The sequence below is a fragment of the Osmerus mordax genome, chromosome 14 (assembly GCF_038355195.1).
Source record: "Osmerus mordax isolate fOsmMor3 chromosome 14, fOsmMor3.pri, whole genome shotgun sequence".
In the NCBI taxonomy this organism is placed as follows: domain Eukaryota; kingdom Metazoa; phylum Chordata; class Actinopteri; order Osmeriformes; family Osmeridae; genus Osmerus; species Osmerus mordax.
In genome coordinates, this window is record NC_090063.1 from 10,528,495 (window position 1) to 10,549,365 (window position 20,871).

At 44.1% G+C, this 20,871-nt stretch overlaps 1 protein-coding gene across 1 annotated transcript; it reads left to right on the forward strand.

Annotated features, from left to right (window-relative positions):
• Nucleotides 1–3,342: 3,342 nt before the first annotated feature.
• On the forward strand, nt 3,343–19,832 carry ugt8 (UDP glycosyltransferase 8). Its single transcript, XM_067250819.1, has 6 exons — nt 3,343–3,485; nt 7,015–7,859; nt 10,878–11,020; nt 13,363–13,439; nt 15,010–15,229; nt 15,531–19,832. The coding sequence occupies exons 2-6, from the start codon at nt 7,017–7,019 to the stop codon at nt 15,925–15,927; spliced, it is 1,680 nt and encodes a 559-aa protein (XP_067106920.1). The 5' UTR covers nt 3,343–3,485; nt 7,015–7,016; the 3' UTR covers nt 15,928–19,832.
• Nucleotides 19,833–20,871: the final 1,039 nt, after the last annotated feature.

The following is a 20,871-nucleotide window of genomic DNA, read 5'->3' on the forward strand; positions in this document are numbered from 1 at the left end:
AAGGAGAGAAGAGTCTTTGATTTTCTTCTTGCTTCTGATTATTCTCTTTTCCTCTCTACATCTCTCACACACACATATGTATGTGTGTGTGCGCAAGTGAGTGAGAGAGAGAGAAAGAAGGAGAGAGAGACAGAAAGATGCTTTTTGCACTGCTTTCCCCCTTGTCTTCCTGTCAGGGGTGTGTAAACAAGAGTTTTATGAAGTTTGTCTGACAGTTTGTCTAATAAAGTTGTCCACGGTCTCATTAGCACATCTTCCTATCAGAATAGCACTTGGGGAGGTGCCAGGGAATTACGCTCTCAATGGATCCCGCTGGTGAAGGACACCGGGCAGAATCGTGATGTGTTGGCGCCATCGTGTGGACGATAGCGGTGCCCAACATATTTGTCAGTATCACATTCCATAATAAAGCGTACAAATTCATTGTTCACACATGCAGACCAACGGTTTGTGAATTCTTGATTGATTAATACTTGGGTTACTGAAGTCAATTTGTAGGGAGACACATTTCAGCTGACAGGCCATCCAGAGCATAGCCAGGAACAAGACTTGTCTGCGAGTTCACAGTTTATATGCTCTGGCAGATGGGTCTGGCCACCCTCCAATTGGAAAAGATTTCCCTCCGGCATGGAAAGTGCCGGACCTATCACAATACAATAACTGTAGAGAGGAGTGTGAATGAGGCCTTTTCTCTAATACACTTAAGATGATGTTTTGTTGCTCTAATTGGTTGTATCTGTCCAATTCTTTACAATTGCATCCTGAGGCATTTTGGTCTGTGCCCATTGGTAGAGCCCCTTGGATATTAACTGAGAGTTTCCAGACTAATACACATTTGAGAATTGGTCTAGCGATGCCAGGCTATCCAGGGCCTATTGAACACTGTTCAAATGAAATGTCAACAGCAATGGGTCTCATCGAGAAAGGTTATTTTCTGCACATTTTACCAAGTTTCCACTGTGTGGCGCCAGTGTGAAACAGACTGCAACTATAAAAATTCAAATACATCACATATGGTTCACTCCTATTGCACAATGAAAGTGTGTTGTGTGGTAGTGGAATTGTTCAAATATCAAAATAGCTACTTAACAGAACTGATTTATTCCTCTCCAAAACTGTAAATGGCTTTATTTAATTGGTTACAGACATTTCTGTTTTAGCGTCCAGTTGAATAACCTCATCATTCAAACCTTTTCATGTGACTGGATCCTCATCATGACTCATGGGTATTTGTTATTGAAACAACGGGCACAGGTGTGTGTGTGTATGTGTGTGAGACAGAGAGAGAAAGGTCAGAACAAAAGGAGAAGGGTCTGTAAGACAGAATATGTGTGTGTGTGTGTGTGTGTGAGGGAGGGCGTGAGTGATGACCTCATCAGTTTCCACCTGAGATAAGACACCCAGACCGACTAATACTGAAAGCAGCAGGTATGTCCGTTCAGTGTTTAACTAATGATTGGAGTCAATCCAAAAGTCAATAATTTCCGATGAGCTACAAATCATTTGTTTATCAAGTTTCAGTGTAACGTGCCCTAATTAAGTGACTGACTGACCATAGGAGGTTCCTACTCTGGAAGTGTTACTATGACAACATCAGCTCACTATGGGGGCTGATAGAACAGAAAACAACTGGATTGTTTAGCAATTTGCTTTCTTTCTTTTCCCCCACACTTTTCATCTGTCTGTCAATCCATCTATAGTTCTGCCTTCTACACTTTTCCATGCTCACCACCCTCTCCCTCTTTTTATATTCCTAGCCTAACCTCTTTTCCACCTTTCCCTCTGCTCTCCCCCCTCTTCCCTCTCCCCCCTCCCATCCCTCTCTTTCCCCGCCCTCTTCTTCCCCTATCATCTCCCCTCCTCCTCCTTTTCCCTTTGGCTCCTCTCAGAACAGACCATTCCTTCCTCCTCCTCCCCCTTTCGTTTCCACCAGGGACTTTAGTCTCTCTCTCTCTAGATTGGGTGTCCCAGGATGATAAAGTATTGATACTGGGCTCCGATAACACACCTGATACCTGCACAAGGAGAACCAAAGAGAGACAGAGAGAGAGAGAGATGGAGAAAGGGTCTGGATACGGGAGGGGCAAAAAGAGAGAGTGAAACAGAGTGAAATAACTGTCAGGGGGGGAGAGAGAGACAGGGAGAACATTGGAACTTGCTGTGTATATGACTGGCACACACGCACACACACATCCAGCTACCCCCACACTGTTACAAGAGGTGCTGGGATTTGTGGCTGCTGAGCATGCCCAACACCAGTAACCAATAGGAGCAAAGCACTTTCTGATGACTCAGGGCATAGTTTTGTAGCTTGAGGGAGAGAGGGATAAACAAATGAGTTTGTGTTGAAGAAGAAATGTAAATTTGTGTGAAACCATGCATGTGAAAGGCACTATACCCTCTTCCATCCCCTATATTATTCTGTTTGTGTTTCAGTGTGATTCGGTGTGTATATAAACAGTGTAATCGATACATCTTTACGTTGATAGTTATGTTCTTACTTCATTGATGGTGATTTAGATAGTGAAGATCAGTAAATGTATGTGTGAGTTGATATAGGGTCAGAAGCGACAGTTTTGTGTGTAATACTGCACGTGTGTTTACATTGTTAACAGGCTTACCTCTAAGTTCAGTCAAGTTTTCAGTGCCTGTACTTTAACAGTAAAGTGCCCCCATCTCACCTATTGGACAATTCAGCCTTCAAAGAGTTGGTTCACTGAATTAAATTCAGACCTTCATTCAATTCAGGCTCTGTAAATCAATTATTACATTAATCCAAACACTCACCTGTTGTGATGTATTTTTTATTTTATTTTATTGCCACAGAGAGCTGGAATACAATTTGGTCCAAACACGGTGTAGGGTCTAGATTAGAAATAAGATCTGGCTGCCCGTCCTCATAAATGCTATAAATGATTCAAGTCCGCACACACACACACAAATCCTCACATCCCCATTTTTTTATGGTATCACGGGGCAGATCAACACCTTTTAGCCTATACATTTATTTCCCAACGTTCTGACTTTATCTGTAAGGATTGTTTGCACGTTTTAAGTATTTTTGCTTGGGTTTTTTATATTTAAAGACTGACGTATGTATTTACATCTGACTTGGCCCATAAGCCATTAAAAAGACGACATTAATTTCCCTTTGTCAATTACAGTGTCAACACCTGTAACCACATACAGGCCGAGAGATCCACTATTATGTCATATCACAACCTTTCAATTCCACTTACTGCCACTCCCTTACTTTCAAGTTTCTGCTGCGTAGACCCGCCCCCGTGAAAGAAACTCCGAGTTCTAACCCGTCGCTTGTCTTCGACCAACGGGTACCTCGCTCGCAATTAAGCCCAAACAAGGATTTTTCCTTAGTACATTTTACCGCAGTATTAAGGATTTATTTAAACTTTTCTACGTGTACTTTGAGGCGAGGCCGGAGTAGAAGAGCCCATCCTTTTCCCGTTCCAGGTCAAACTAACAAGGTAGGCTCCCTTAAGCAGGTATGTTGTGTCACCTTTGTATCAGGTGCTTCGGCGTAGGCTACGGCACCGGAGGAAAAGTATTAAAACAGCGCTGTGTTTTAAGCTACCATTTAATGTGGTTGTCCATTGATTAGACACGGGACACCCGCAGTCTGAACCTGTGACTACTTAGAAATAACTAAGCACACCAGAGGTCTCAGGCAGCAGGTGCTTAGACGAGAGCCAACCATACCTGTGCAGGTGCGAATTAGGCTGGCAAGAGGACTCTTTTGGCAGTGCGTTTTTCATTAAAGTGCGCCTCATGCCACCATGCTATTATGCACGACGCAGATCACATATGCCTTTAAATACCTGTTGTCAACAAACTACGATAAAATCAGTAGGCTAGCCCAAACTGACAATCTCCTTCTCAATTCCTGTTTATTATAAGAACCTATGGACAGGTGGTGGTCTAAGACACATCTGGACTCCCAAGTTGAGGAATAACGAATTAAACTCATATATGAATATTAATATCCATAATTGACGGAAAACAGACCACAATTAGAAACACTTGGTGTCATGCCCCCTGGCGATGAATATCAAATTGTGCGCGGTTCATTCGGTTGATGTTAGACTGCGCAAGCCAAAGTTGGCGACGACCAGCAAGCCTGTAAGACTAGTTTTACCCCATAAAGATTGAATGAAACGTGGCTTGTAAGAAAGACAAACATTTATCATCTACATTATTGAAAATATAGGCTTGGGGATATGAGTTTAGTAGGTGAGATGGACAAACTAAAGTTGTTCCCCTATGGAAGTGTGATTTGAAGTAGAGCATAGCCTACTGTTGATCAATCGAAATCGTTTTGCTCATCTAAATCTAATCTAAAATCCAGCAAACATGAAATTAAATTATGATTACTAAAGAGAGCAGTTTCAGTGATAGTAATTTTCTTCTGTTTAACATAAATCAGTAACTCCAGAAATGTACACTGTGACTGTCTTTTATGAAACAAAGAAGTTCAAATTTGAATGCCAAGAAGTGATATAGGGCAGTGAATATCCTGTCCCCATAACACTGCAGCCATTTTGCCAGTGACATAAGGTTTCTCTCAGTCTCGCCTGTTGTTAAGCAGTCATGCTTTTCTGTGTGTCTTGTCAAAGTGCAGATTAAGAGATAGGAGATATGGGATGGTGAGGAGAGACATGTCTATGTTGCCATAATAAACAGTGTCTTGTGTGATTTCACGTCGTGTTTTTCCACTATCTTCCGTAGATATTTTAGTGAATCTATATTTTTGTAGTCTATAGATCAGACACTATGGGCCAATACCCTGGATCCAAATATGGAATCCCCCAAAAATATCTATTAGTAGTTTAGCGAAAAGTGTGTGGATCTGAGGACAGTGTGCCATCACAAAACACTAACTGAAACCACCCCTGAGGACAGTGCAGGGCTGACCTCAGATCAGATTCTGTAAGCAGCTTGTTCTAACTCAGCAGGGGATAGAGCTAATGACCTCCCATCAAGGTAAACCAAGATGGCCGTCATCTCCCGCAGAGAATCACAGAGGATATCTGCTATCTAATATGTCTATTATGCCCATTACCTGAGTGCTGAAAACAGAATCTCTGTACCATGGTTATAACTGAAGATTTGTGAAACTGCTGGTGTGCTTGGAGTCAATTTGGGCTTTGGTTGTAATGGGTGACTGTGCTAGTGTAGCCATAGTATTCATAGTATTCATAGATAGAAAATTAGACAGAGAGAGAGAGAGGGAGAAAATTGTTATCTGTATTCATCTGTGATCCTGCAAGAGTAAACTGGGACATTGGTTGGGCCTTTCCCTTTGTTAAAGTATGAGATAGATGTGACACATTAATTTGGAAGTCAAGAGAAGAATGCTTGAACATTTGAGAAATGTTACCTTTTGTCTTTGCCCTCATGTTTCTGTGCAGCAAATAAGTTGAAGAGGATAAAGGGCTAAATGAATTGTTCTCAAACACAGACCCAGTCTGGCTAAAGGTTACCTCTGTAACTGATAAGTGTGAGAAAGCCTTTGGGCCTTTGTGTCACCCTTGACTTCTTCAGTGAACCCAACTTGAAGCCCATAGTCTCACAACAAACCTATAAACCAGACTTTTTGCATGTAATCTTCCAGACGATCACACCATCCTTCTCTTCATCTTAATCCCCACCACCCCCGGATTGTTTCCGTGTCCCATCCTGGCGTGCGGGTAACCAGACTCCGGCGTTAGTAACCCAAGGCCTGACGCAGCTCGACCTGGTGCTAGACGATAGAGCGGGCGTTGCCATGGCTGCAGTCAACAGTCTGGACAGAGAAGTTGCTGTAACGGTATCCTCGGGAACAATGGCGACAAAATGGCCGCCTTGGCGATGGTCTTCTGTCTCTCCAGGGTACAGCTGTCCAGAGAGCTGCTCTGCAGATGGCAGACAAAGTGTGGTTTCTGAGTTCAGATAACAATCAAGATGTAGGAGTCTAGCAGGTGACAGATATTTGATACAGATACATCGGTGTATCTGCACCCCCCTAAAACAGCTTCTGGGTAGCATTGGCAGGGACAGTATAGAAGAGAATTGGTGTGGGCACCAGGACAAGCAAAGAACCCTTTGTTAGGCCTGTGTGAGGAGAAAGCGTGCGGAGGTTCTGAATGACGTTGGCTCCACCCACGCAGGTTATCGTTGACGGCTGTGGAAGGGTGAAAGGGGGGGGGGCCTGTGTGGGGACAAAGGTAAAGTGGGACTGGGAGGGAGGGGGGGGGATTGGGCAGGGCAAACAGTCACTTTGTAAGCTGTGCCTTCTGTCAACAGACTTGTGACATGTACTTGGAGAGAGTTGTTCGCTGTGGTTCATGTAGGTTTCACCCATTACTCTTACACTAGAATGAACATCTGGCTGTTTAAGATCCATATCTATGTGCATATCTTGACATTTGAATGGTCTTTTACAAAAGGGTTTGGAAAGGGATTGAAAGCCTTGTGCTCCAGAGCATTAAAACCTTTTGCAATTCTTATGATTTGTGAATAGCATGTCATTTCTCACTGTTACTTTTCTATCGGGGGTAAAACTTGAGGAATAAAGACCCCAACCAAGATAATTGGTGTGACTAAAATTATACATAAAACAAAAAGACAAAGAAAGAATTCCAGGCTAAGACTGAAAGGAGAAGCTTATCTGACCCCACAGTAGTTACAGAGATATATTGGCTCGTCCATGTTATTCTAGCTCCAGTTTTGTGTTGAAGACTATATGTATCTCAAAGGTGAATAGATTGTAACACACGCAAATGCACCTTGGAAAGTAATCACACCTTCCTTGCCCTTTCTGCCTGAACCCAACCAACCCTTGCCTCACAACTTTTACAGTTCTGGTGACATTTGGTTGATCAATTACCTTGTGAGTCACCACACAGACATATAATCAAATTTGTTTTTTGTGTGTAGAGCTTGGCTAACTTTTAGACTTGCGTGACTGTGTTGAATGTTATTGACTTTCTGTTCTCTGTTCCTCACTCGACCCCACAGCCATGCACTTGCCTCCCTCGCTCCCCAGCCTCCTCCTCCTCCTCTTCCCCCTCCTCTCCTGGGGTCCCAGGTTGTCGCAGGCCGCCAAGATTATCGTGGTGCCACCCATCATGTTTGAGTCGCACCTGTACATCTTTAAGACGCTGGCCACTGCGTTGCACAGCGAGGGCCACGAGACCCACTTCTTGGTGTCGGAGGGGCGCGAGGTGCCCCCCTCGCCCCACTATCACTTCCAGCGCTATGCGGGCATCTTCAACAGCACCACGGCCGACAACTTCCTCCAGTCCAAAGTTAGCAACATCTTTTCGGGCCGCCTGACAGCGTTGGAGCTCTTTGACATCCTCGACCATTACTCGCAGAACTGCGACGCCGTGGTGGGGAGCGCCGAGGTCATGACCCGCCTCAAGGAGGCTGAGTTCGACCTCCTGCTGGTGGATCCCAATGAGATGTGCGGCTTCGTCATCGCCCACATCCTGGGCGTCCAGTACGCCGTGTTCAGCACGGGGCTGTGGTACCCGGCGGAGGTCGGCGCGCCGGCACCGCTGTCCTACGTCCCTGAGTTCAACTCCCTCCTGACGGACCGCATGTCGCTGGCCCAGAGGATTACCAACACGGCCGTCTACCTCGTGTCCCGCTTCGGGGTCCAGTACCTGGTGCTGCCCAAGTACGACCGCATCATGAGGAAGCACGGCGTGCTGCCTCAGGCCTCCATGCACGACCTGGTCCAGGGGAGTCGACTGTGGATGCTCTGCACCGACATGGCGCTGGAGTTCCCCCGGCCTACCCTGCCTCACGTGGTCTACGTAGGAGGCATCCTCACCAAGCCACCCAACCCTCTGCCGCAGGTCAGTAACCACAGAGAGGGTGTGTGTGTGTGTGTTTAAGAATCATTGTGGGTACACTTTGAGTGTGTGTCCTTAGTAGAGAAATTGAGTTGGATACATGAACCACACTGTGTTGATATAGTTTGAATGCAACAAGGGGCTCTTTCTAACTTTAACCCTAAGCACATCTTTTTGTTTATTTATTTTTTTGCTGTGATCATTCAGTTACTCGACATGTTCAGATACCTTAGTCATAATCTGTTTCCAGGGTGTGGTCTCAGTATCACATGTCAAGCCTGCATCACCTATGACAAAAGTAAGCCATAGTTTAAATATCGAATGGCCTGAAGGCATGATGCCACTTGAGATTGCAAGCTGACATTGTTCTTGAGAAGCCTCACACTTCCTATTAGGGAAATTGTGAACGGGCTGTTTGTCCATTTCAATGGTTTCTTCTGACTGGGAGATGCCTTGGAAATATCGTAAATTAAGCGTTATCTGCCAGTGTTTCTGAGTTTCTTGAGTTGTAGTAGTGTCATATCTCCAGTGGGATATCCAAGATGGAGGATAGCCTGGCACTGTGAGATGCAGGTGAAATGCAGCAGTATAGAGGGTAGAGTTTTATTTAGTTTTATTACTCCATCCTTCCCCCCCTTCTTACCAAACCCATTCTTACCAAAGGCTTGTTTCCACTGATCACATCATGTTGACAGTACTACCTTCAGTAGATGTAGCAATACTTTCTCTGTGTTTGTACTGGGCCCTAGTTTCTTTGCAAATAAGCCTACCTACTCTGTGACTGTAAAGCATGCCTGATCTGACATCACATGCAAACGTGTGGAGCCAAGCAAGCCTGTTGAATGAAGGATCTCGGTTGTATTGTGTTGCAACCATCTACTTCAGACACAGCTCATGATTTTTTTTGTAGCCTAGCCCCTTACTATCAATTATATCCATTAACAAATGGCCATTAATTATTTACAACATGGCCTTAATGAATCCATTTTACGAAGCCCTGGAGATTTCAGTCCTGGAGACTTGCTGGCCTTTTCAGTGAAGGATTCCAGCCATGGCCTGGTTAGTCCCAGGCCTTGCATGTGAAAGACATTCTGTCTGTTGGGAGTTCATTGTCAGTTCATACATGAAGAAACATTCACTTCACTGTCCTTCTACCCAGTAATTCTCTCTCCCGCTCTCTCTCTATCTCGCTCGCTCTCTCACCCCCTCTCTCTCTTTCTCTTCCATGTTGTCCTTTTCCTTTTTCTGTACTGACGCCTTACTATCTCTCTCCTCCCAGTGCTACTACAAAGGTCCTCTTTATCGATTAGACTGAAGCTACCCCATACGTTGTTTGGGTGGTGGTGGTGGTGGGGGGGTTCGGACAGAGAAGAGGGGAACACGGACGGATGGTGTCCACTTTGGGGGGGCGAGTTTAGGAATGCAGAACGGGCCAATGGAACACATTGTCCCTTCTAAGGGTGGGGTGTAGTGTGACGGCGGGAGGGGCGAGGGGGGGTTGTTGAATATGATGGAAGCGGGAGGGGGGGGGGGGGGGGGGAGAGAGAGACCATTGTGGAGCCGCAATGGGAGGGACACTGAGCATCCATTATGGGGACACTGAGGAGCCATTTACAGGGACACTGAGGCTGTGTTACAGGGACAGAGAAGGCGGTGTTGGCCCCGGAGGCTCGTCCGTGCCAGCCCGACGTCGACCGCTACAGCTGGACTGCCCCCCCCCCCCACACACACACACATTATCACCCCCTCCCCTCTGTCACTGTTGTGTCCTAGCCTGATAACCCCTGCCCTCCCTGTACTTCCAAAATGAGGCATTTTTCACTTTTTTAACCTCCCCCCTCTTCCTCTCCCCACTCTGCTGTTCCTCTCTCCTCACACACTGAAACGTTACAGTCTCTCACCCCCCTACCATAGGCTGCTCCAACTCTGCAGACAGTTTGTTCTTCACTGGGACTTCACAAAGTCCCTGAGTGCCAGTGTCAATTAGTTCACTTGGGGCAGCAGTTCACATGGGGCTAAAGGACACATGGTCTTTAGGCTATCTCATCCACAGCTAACATGCTACCATGCTACCATGCTACCATGCCAACGTGACACTATGGTACCATTCTAGCATGCTTCCATGCTAAAGGCACCCACTAAGTATACTGTATTCTTGCACAGCTCTGTGCCTGACATGACATTTAATGGTATACACAGACAGTGAAAATGTAAACCTGATAAAGACTACTGTGGCCCACTAATGGCAGATTATAATGTCTAGTTTGTAATTAACCATAACTTTAAGACCTTTACTAAATCTACAGGTACACTGGGGGACATTAGAAGTCAGTTTACTGAGGTGGTGTTTAATAGTGGGTTTGTGAGCACCAGCTTTGATGTTGGACTAGGGGAGGAGGCGGGGGCCTAGAGCCTTACCCTGGAGTCACATGGGGTCATGGGAATCACAACAGGAAGTACTGTTGAAGGCCAACCAAGCCACTCTCGTTAAACTCATTCCCAACTTAGCAAATTAGTTTTATGTTTTTATGTGTGAAATACCAAAGTATTAACAAACTATCTCAACAAAACATCTATTTGACCCCTAAATGTTTATTTCAGCTAAATGTTTTCTTAAAGCAATTAATGGTTAATACTGTGGGGTTTAACATTATCATTACCATTATTACTTTTCATGTCAGCAATTTATGAACTTTTGTAATGATTCTAGGTTGACAAAGGGATTCCACAGACTGTTTGCCTTTGTGTAGTTACAGCGTGTGTAATAGGCAGACTCTTTATTGACTTTGAACAGCTAATCATAAAGAGACTGAGCTTAACACAAGCTCATCTTTCTTTGCATTAGTGAGTTATTATGTGTGCTAGTTAAGCATCACTGGGGAACTTACTCATATCAAACATCTCATGTTGACCTCACATCAATATCTGTCTTGAATAACTCAGACAATGTTCAGTTGTTTAACTGTGTGTGTGTGTGTGTGTGTGTGTGTGTGTGTGTGTGTGTGTGTGTGTGGACCACAGGAGTTCGAAGCGTGGGTCAGCGACACGGCGGAGCATGGCTTTGTGGTGGTGTCGTTCGGTGCCGGGGTCAAGTACCTCTCCAATGACATCGCTCACAAGCTGGCTGGTGCCCTAGCCAGACTGCCCCAGCGTGTGGTCTGGAGGTAAGAGATCTACTTCCCTCTTCCTCAATCATCCCCACTGTTAATCAGGGGAGGCTCGACAAAACAAAATGGCTGCCATTGTGGTATCATCAGCTGTCTGTTGGAACGAGACACAAAATGGCTGTCACAAAATACGTCCCTCAAATGAATGTTTCACAAATATGTGGGTTGCTGTCCAAAATACCCAAAATATCAAAACCATTCCATGTGGGTGAACTATCCCACATCTAAAAATGTGTATTAGAATGTGTATTTATTAAAGTGTTCTTCCCTTTGGGACTTATTTTGTTTTCATAAAGTATGCTTCATGTTTTGGCTACCCGCAATGTTTGGGGCTATCTCGTTGTTATGATCAGTGACCATCAGAGTCACTTTTGTAAAACTCTCTTTTGGAAGTCGCTTTGGATAAAAGCGTCTGTTAAATGCATAAATGTAAATGTAGGGAGTCATGTGGCTGAGCGGTTAAGAAATCGGGCTAGTAATCTGAAGGTTGCCAGTTCGATTCCCGGCTGTGCAAAATGACGTTGTGTCCTTGGGCAAGGCACTTCACCCTACTTGCCTCGGGGGAATGTCCCTGTACTTACTGTAAGTCGCTCTGGATAAGAGCGTCTGCTAAATGACTAAATGTAAATGTAAATGTGAAGTGTGAATACTTTCAGGTAGACCAGGTATCATTAGAGTCTGTCTCACTGGTTGTGACTGGGCTTATCCCCTAGCCGTTGGTCCTCCAAGGTCTATACAGCCACACCCTTCCCTGACACCCAGGAACGCAGCATCCATCCCAACCTAATCTCTCCCACTGTTATCCCTTTGCACACTTGACTGACACTGTTATCCCTTTGCACACTTGACTGATAACTTATCAGTCAAGTGTGCAAAGGGATAACATAAGATCGACTTCTAAGTCTATCTTATATAGGTCAAGTCTACAGATACTGCTATACAAATGTTGTATAGACAAACCGGCACCTATTTGACTACAAGTACCAGATTCTTTTTGGTGTATTTTTGACCGCACTCTTCCTGAAAAATGTAGTTTTTCGTTTTTTACGAAGAAGTGATTAACTCTTGAACTTAGAATGATACCTTTGAGTTATGAAGTGTAGACCCAAACTACTCTACTGTAGGTGTCAATGAAAATAATGACCTGCCGGGCAACTGTCAGTCTTATTTAACTCTTGGAAAATTCCTTGTGCTTGACAGTTCGATGAATTTTGACAAACACACACGCTCACACACACACACAAACGTTTCAGTGTCCTGGGTTTAGCTAGGTGTTTCTGTGAGCTTGAATGACTGTGGATGGTTGCGGGTCATTACTTTGGTCATGAGACAGATATAATTTGTCTGGGATAGTGTGTGTGTGTGTGTACCATTTGTGAGTATTCTATGTCCCTTATGTGTGTGTACTGATCGTATGTGTGACAGACAGCACTGGTCATTTGCATGCTCAAATAGGTTAGAATTGAATTATTATAGGTTTAGATTATTTATGAGAGGTTTAGATAGGACACTGGGAAACTGTTAAGAGGAACAGGACCAAAGAATTCCAATGTACCTGTACTTAATACATTTGAAACTACCTTGACTCTGCCTGTGCAAACAAGTCTTTTGACTGAATGCATCTTGACAACAAGATCATTCAACACTGGAGGTGTGTGTATGTGTGTTTGGGGGGGAAGTGGAAAATGAGCGCAGTTTTACATGTCATTACAGTGGTGTATTCAATATAATCTGATCTAATCATTTACCTGGAGTTTCAAAGGGATGATCTATTCCCCAAGGCTAGAGCTGGAAGACACACCTCGAGGTAGGGAGGGACGCGAGGGGATAGAAAGGGTGGGAAGGAGGGATAGATTGAGGGAAAGAGAAAGAGAGACACAAGTCTTTGTTATTTGGTCCTGTTTTACCAGGAAATTTAAATGAAAGGAAAGGGTTGAAAAGGTGGAACATGAAAAGAAGCTTTCAGGAAGTTCTGTAAAACTGCTAACTATTAACTATTGTATTAGCAGAAAATACGATACTCTTTACTGATGCTGTCATACCTTTTGCTGTTTAAAGACATAAGGGTAAACTGGCCATTGTGTTTAATTGTGTGTGTGTGGGGGTGTTTAATTGTGTGTTGCACCCTTAAGCAAAGGTGAGATACATGTAACATGGCAACAAAGAGTTTTGTGTCAATACTCTTTCAATTCTCTCTCTCTCTCTCTCTCTCTCTCTCTCTCTCTCTCTCTCTCTCTCTCTCTCTCTCTCTCTCTCTCTCTCTCTCTCTCTCTCTCTCTCTCTCTCTCTCTCTCTCTCTCTCTCTCTCTCCTCCCTCCCCCATCCCTCCCCCCCTGCAGGTTTTCTGGAATCCCGCCCACTAACCTCGGCAACAACACCAAACTTGTTGATTGGATGCCACAAAACGACCTATTGGGTGAGTCTGGGCCTCAATGTTGATTGGGCAGTCAGACACAGCAGGAAAACGGCTAATTTAAACACCTAGTTGCATTTTGGTGGTTTGAAACATGATGTCACAACAATCTACCTCAGCCCATCAGCCTGGGCACCTTTCATCTGTTAGTAGCCTTCATCAATATATAGAATTAGCAGGCTGAAGACTGTGGCTTTTTTTTTTTTTACACAAACACTTGACACATATTTTACTGATCTTCATTTTGGGTCAGTGTTCTGACCCAGTGACCAGAGTACACGAGATGTAGGCCGAATCCCAATACTCTGTCTTACCCCTACCCCTTACCCCTAGCCCTTAGTTTACCCCTAGCCCTTGTGTCTCGAAACTGAGGGGTAAGGGCTACATAGCCTTATGAAATGAGACACCACTTGGTTACGGTTACGTATATCGATGTCTCCAAAGCAAGTAGTGTTATGCACTGATATCAAACAAAATTCATTTGAAATTCGCTGCTAATGGAGTTTAATTAAAACTGTTGTGCAAATCAGCAATGTAAAGTTAGCGTAGCAAACTAGCGATTTAAAAAAACGTTTCAATGAAGAACATGGTTGCAAATACATATGTACAGGACTGTGTAATGCACAAAACAAGACTGTCATAATCTTTTAATCAATTATTTAAGCCGAAAATATTACATTTATGGGACTCTGGATGATATGTCTGCCATTGTTGCAGGTAGCGCAGTGTCAACATACCCCTAGGTTTCAAGTAAGCTCCCAAGCTCACTTGGTTTGAAGGGGTGTACACCCCTTCGTCTTAGCCCTACCCCTCGATCAAAAAGAGTATTGGGACACCACTTACTCTCACGGGAACGCACAAAACTAAGGGCTAGGGGTAAGGGGTAGGGGTAAGACAGAGTATTGGGATTCGGCCGTACTCTTGGTGTTACTGACCACAGTCCAGGGTGTGGTTTCCGTTTTATATCTGGGGATAGGTAGAGGAGTGAGTGACCCAGAACGGGTAATAACTTACCTATTCTATCATTAGCAGTTAATCATTCACAGACACACAAACCTACACACCCTAGGGCCTAGCTAAAAAGGTTTCTCAAGTATTTAACCTGTGTTAACGTGATCTGTTTGTTAGTCCGGGCTCTGAGCACCTATCAATGGTCTTACTGCTAGTGACAGGTACTAGAAGGGGGAGGGGGGTTCTGATGTAGAGGTGAACATGCTTATGCTTAGATGGATGGAGGTGTCTGTGTGCGCAGATGAAGGATGGTTTCTGTGTCACACACACGCATGCATTTATTTCACATACACAAACTAGCTAAAGATCATGCTCTTACCACACACAAAGTTATTGCAAACACACATATTCACACTAACACACAAATAGACATGTTGGTTGAATAGCAGGCACACTAACATGTGCATACACTGGCTGAATAGCTTGAGCACACACACAAACACACACACACACAAACACACACACAGACTAAAGTCTCCACCCCTCCATCCCGCATCCCCACCTCGACCCTCCATCCCGCACCCCGCCCTCACCCCTCCATCCCCCTAACCCTCGCCCCCAGGTCACCCCAACACTCGGGCCTTCCTCAGCCACGGCGGGCTGAACAGCATTTACGAGGCCATGTACCATGGAGTGCCCGTGGTGGGGGTGCCCCTGTTCGGTGACCACTATGACACCATGACGCGCGTGTCGGCCAAGGGCATGGGGGTCATGCTGCACTGGAAGAGCATGACGGAGGAGGACCTCCACGCCGCACTCATCAGTGTCATCAACGACAGCAGGTGGGACACGCACACAGGATTACTCACAGAAAGATGTTTGTGTACATCATCAACACTTTATTAGCCACAAACACACACTACTCCGTAGCTCTCCTTACTGCAGTTTGAGGCAATATATTCATCGTGTGACACCTAGTGGTCAAGGGTGGTCAAGGGTTGCTGTGGAATCTGCTGACGATGTGTAGTCATACACACACACACTGCACTTATCTCTCTTTCTCTCTCTTTTTGTCTCTCTGTCTGTCACGCTTTTCCTCATACATATGCTCACTTATTTTTATGTGTTTGTTTGTGTGTGCAGGTACCGCCAGCGAGCCCAGGTCCTCTCCACCATCCACAAGGACCAGCCAGGCCACCCAGTAACCAGGGCCGTCTATTGGATTAGCTACCTCCTCCGTCACAATGGCGCCAGCCACTTACGCTCCTCTGTCTACTCTGTCCCCACCTACCAGTACTTCCTATTGGATGTGGTCCTGGCCATGGGTTTGGGCTTTGCTCTGATTGGCTACCTCCTCATGCGGATAGGAAGGCTCTTGAGGTCAAAGTTTGGGGGTCAGGGGAGTGGAGCCGCAACGGTCGCCGGGGACAGTGACGACACCGACAGCAACTTGGCGAATGGACATTGCCACAGCAACGGTGTGGCGAACGGGAAACACAAACGCAACGGTGCACTGCGGAACGAGAAGAAGACAAAGTAGGGAGCATATTGGCAGAGAGAGGGAGTAGGAGGGGTTTGGGCTTTAGGAACTGATCCAGAGTCAGTTTGTGGGCTCTCCTCCCTGGTTTTACGACATAGGGAGAAGGGATCAAAAACTGATTCTAGTTCAGTGTCTAAAGTCGTCTTCTACCCCAAACAGTCACAAGAACAGGGGCAATGAGACGCAATGCATCATGGGGGACAGTGGAAGGGATGGGGCAAACTTGTGTGTGTGATCGTGTGCGTTTGTGCGTGAGTGTGTGTTGAGGAGAGCCGATTAACAGTACACAACAGACACTAACCACAATCCCAACAACAACAACAACTACAGCAAAAGAGTCGGAAAGCCAAAGTCCAAGAGGAAAGATTAGAGTGAAAGAAAAGTCATTGTGAGAGGACATTTTGTTCCTCCCTGCTCTGTTTAACTCCTTCCCTCACACCACTCTTCTTTCTCTCTTCTCTGGAGCGAGATAGACAAATAGAGGGATGACTTAAACATCCAACCCTTCATTCCTAAACAACAACAAAAACAACTACAAAAAGACGGTTTAATTGGAGAAATGAATCTTTTAGTTTTCTTTTTTTTCTTTTTTTTTATGACAAACTATGATACTGCACAGCACATGTCAGACTTCAGACTGTAAATAGAACACATCTATTTATTACTGTAAAAATGGATTTAAAAAGACGTGTTAACTAATTTCTTGTCTAATTTACTTGTATCCTGTGTGTTGCAGGCAGTACAGTAGGACACACACTCCTGTTAGTTATGTCAAACTCCTATCACAATAACTGACTGTTCAGTTGTGGCTGTACCAACTAGCCATATTTCAAGATTTGCAGTTTGACCTGTTTGTTTTGTACTTCATTGTAGCTAATAGACAAGAGTTTCCCCACCCCATGATTATATCTTATTGTAATTAAAGTGAAGGAATGTACTGTACTCTACTATATGTCCCAACCAAGATGACACTGGCCCAAGTCCTGATTTGCCCTTTCAGACAGAGCCTCAAGTAAGTTTATCTATTAGTATTGATTAATTAATGAACTAATTGCCACATTTCAGGTGCAGAAATTGACCGTGCACCCTCTTCAGTATGATTGGTTACTGAATTAAGATGCTTTTTGTAATTAATTGATATTTTTTGTAATGAAGCACCATCAATTGTAATTTGGTAGTGATATTGGCCCCTGTAGGTATAAATGCTACTGTGTTTGTAAGGGTCTCACTCTGTAGGGGAGTGCACCTCAAGCTTATAGAGATTGTGTGGAGTTACAGGTTGCTGCCATACTGGAGTGCAGTACAGGTGGCTGGTGATGAATTCAAATATGTTTGGCAGTGGGATCTGAAGGTGTGTGCAATAGAACATCACATACAATGCCCCCCCCCCCCCCCCCCCCCTCCGCATTCATTTAATATCCTTTTTTTTGCTATGTTGTGTTTTCCAAGCATGTGTCTGTGTTGGCTGTTGGTAAAGAGAGATTCAGTAATGCCAAGCTGAACCAGACAGTTACACCCTGGTCCTAATCATATATTTCCTAGGACTAGGGAGACACGGGTTAACGTTTATCAACACTAGTGTGTAGCCTGACCATGCCCGGCTTGGCTCAGTTTGGCTCGTAGTGTGACGCGGGTCAAATTAGAATGGGTCGACATTTGTCTATGAGTATCTCAGCAGTCTTTTCTTGTGGTTGCCTTCACTTTTTCCCCCTCTCTCTCTTTCCTCTCCCATCATTTCACCTTCCTCTCTTCTGGCCTTCACGTCTCCAGCCTCTCTCCTCTCCCTTTCTCACACCTTTCTCTCCCTCTAAACAAATAAATGTGACATTGTGAACATAATAGCTGCTAGGGGTGGGAAAAAATATATAGATACAGGAACATATCACTACTTTATTTTGTAATAAATGATCGATACACTGGCAGCAAATTTCAATATTTTTATAAACTGATGTTGCGTTCCCACTGAAATGACTCAAAATTACAATTATACAACATATTTGTGCGACACTGCAATAATAACAAAGCATGGAGGAGATTCAAGCTTTGCCGCTGGTTGTGATGCATTGCTTTGCTAAAGAGGTCATTGAGAAGACATTGCAGTGGTAGTAAAGCAAATTCAGATTACGCAACAGACTTGGTGGTTGAAATAAAACGTTGCGTGCACTCAACCAATCAAAATGCTGTGTGCACTCAACCAATCAGCATGTTCAGTGCCCAAGTACACGTCCCGAGTAGGGACTTTGCAAGGGCTAAACGTTTTACATGGAACTTAATTTAGACCCTGCCCCCTGTGGTGGAAACACACAGAGTACCTCCAGAAGTCCCTAGTTCCTGGGGAAAGTTCTTGTGGTGAAAATGTGGCTTTACAGGCACTCAAAACAGACTCACCCATCAATTTGACTTACCAGACCCTAACCCTCAAATAAATGAGGGTAAACTTGCGGTGAAGAAGGAAAGAAAATGTACAGCGGGGTCACAAATCACAACCTCTTGCAATCAGGAAAATGAGCAGCGAACCCTGTTTAATTTTACACTTTCAATGTTAGTATTGTGAAGTGTAAACAAGCAGCAACAAATTTATGTTGTATGCTTTTTAATCTATGCAATCTTCATAAATAATGATTATGCATACTATAAAATATACACAAATATCAGTTGTAAAATGTAAGTACACCCGTGAAAACTTGTCTTTCTTTATATATTTGGACGTTTGATATTTGTTTAAACAATAGGTTTGGAGGTGATATAGTTAAACAAACTACCTCATCTGCACACCCCATACAAGCACACCTCACAATTTCACCCTAAATTATACCCTCTCTATATCTCGATGTATCGTGATGATTGTCCTACAATATATTGAATATCGCAGAGTCGCTGTATTGTGATACCATCGTTATCGTGGGCAACATCATGATTGTATCACGTGTTACTCTGTGATTCCCACCCCTAGTAGCTGCTACCTACTTTTTGGGAGGGAAGGGAACGGAAGGGAAGCTGGGAATATTGTCTCATTTTGTTATGAATGTTCAAAGTGGTTTTTAAATCTGTTCACCAAGTCACGTCACTGAAATAGCTCCATACATGACCTCAGAACCGCCCATATGACTGACCATCTTCCTATTTCCTAACCAAAGGGAAGAAAGAAAAAGAGGACTTGCAACAAACCCACCAACCACTGCAGTTTCTAACCCCTAAACTAGGAAGGGGAGGTTTCTTATGGTCTTCTTTCCTGTTCTCTATGAGCTAGGTGTGTGCGCCCTTGTGTGTGTCTGTGTATGTGTGGACGTCTGTTCAGCCCAGGCCTGCTATGCACTGAGTCTATACTTGAATCTTCATCGTGGTTGTCATCATTATCATCATCGTCAGCTCTGTAGTGACGTGACTGGGCTGTCAGGCTGCATCGTGGCTATGACTAGAGAACACAGGGAAGGAAAGAACACTAAAATAAAAAATATTGTGAATACATGTTTTGCTTTTTTTATGATTTCAGTATTAATAATAATATGGGCTGTCCTGAGCTCCCCTCCAGGTATCTCTGCTTCTGTCGTTTCTTTCTCTCTTCTTTCCCTCTCTCTTCTGACAGTATTTTCTCTGTCCCGTTCTTCTTCTTAGTCACAGCAGGGCTGCACTCCTCTGTTTTCTATCAAAGTGAATGTGTGCATTTTTGCGTCTTGTGTAAACGTTTAATTGAATCCTCCACCCACTCATCTCTTTTTCACTTTTCCAAGCAATGGTCCACTTCTTCCCCTTCTGTGGGCCCCACAGAAAAATACCGTACTTTTTTTTATTTTACGTTGATTTAAAAAAAGAACTGTGGTCTCAAATACTCTGTCAAGTGTGTCCATGTTGTAAATATAATATGTGAACAAACAAAAAGTACTAATGCTAAATAAACATTACATATTTTGTTTGCAGAATTTTGTTGGAAAAGTTTTTTTCAGATATGCTGCTGATGTCTAGGCCAATGTTCATAGATGGATAGTGTGCCTAACTTTGACTTAAGATTTCCTTAACAGTGGAGGATGTAGATAGTGCTGTTTATCATGGACCTGTTACTTTGAGGTAAGAATTGCTTGTTGTGAAAGAGACAGCAACATATGGAGGAAACAAATGAAAATTTCTTCATTTTGAAATTTGATTTCTAATGTAGTCTATCTATTAAAATGTATTTTACTTAATTATTGTCTTTTAGACTGCTAATAATAGGAGGAACTGTAAAAAGAGTAAATATAGCTGCAAGCAGCGATGCGGGTTCCTCTGCAAAATGGCAAAATATTATAAACATGTACACGATAGAAGATCGAAAGTTGGACAACAAGAGAGCAAAACTACTTCATGTTTGGCCAACAACAATTGGCTGAATGAGGATTTGAACTCATGAGCATAAGGTTACAAGTCAGTCTCTTTATACTCTCTGCTACACACCAAATGTTGAGAGTGTATGAATAGAAAAGGCAGAGTATTAGCTTTGGTCAGCTTTGGGACAAAGGTTATGAAACGGTTGACATTTCAAGGTAAAATTCTTGAGTAGATTTCCTTCCAGTATTAGCCTGGCTCTGCCCTCCTACATACTTCCGCTCAATTTTGATTTTGCTTCTGTACTAGGTCTGGCCATTAGGTACGTAAGTCAGGGAGTCAGGTGGCTGAGCGGTTAGGGAATCGGGCTAGTAATCAGAAGGTTGCTGGTTCGATTCTAGGCTGTGCAAAATTACGTTGTGTCCTTGGGCAAGGCACTTCACCCTACTTGCCTCGGGGGAATGTCCCTGTACTTACTGTAAGTCGCTCTGGATAAGAGTGTCTGCTAAATGACTAAATGTAAATGTAAGTCAGATGTCTCCGGTTGATTTTCTACCGGCGAATCAGCGAACAGACGGAGTGGCTGAGAACGATGACGTTGATGTTGTGCGCTAGTTTGTGTTGTAGTTCCGTAATGGCGGCGGA

Excerpts from the sequence above, each read along its gene's own strand:
- ugt8 (XM_067250819.1), top strand. The coding sequence starts at position 7,017 with ATGCACTTGCCTCCCTCGCTCCCCAGCCTCCTCCTCCTCCTCTTCCCC. Across the intron at positions 11,021-13,362 it reads CCCCAGCGTGTGGTCTGGAG|GTTTTCTGGAATCCCGCCCA; the intron begins GTAAGAGATCTA and ends CCCCCCCTGCAG. Across the intron at positions 13,440-15,009 it reads GCCACAAAACGACCTATTGG|GTCACCCCAACACTCGGGCC; the intron begins GTGAGTCTGGGC and ends CCTCGCCCCCAG.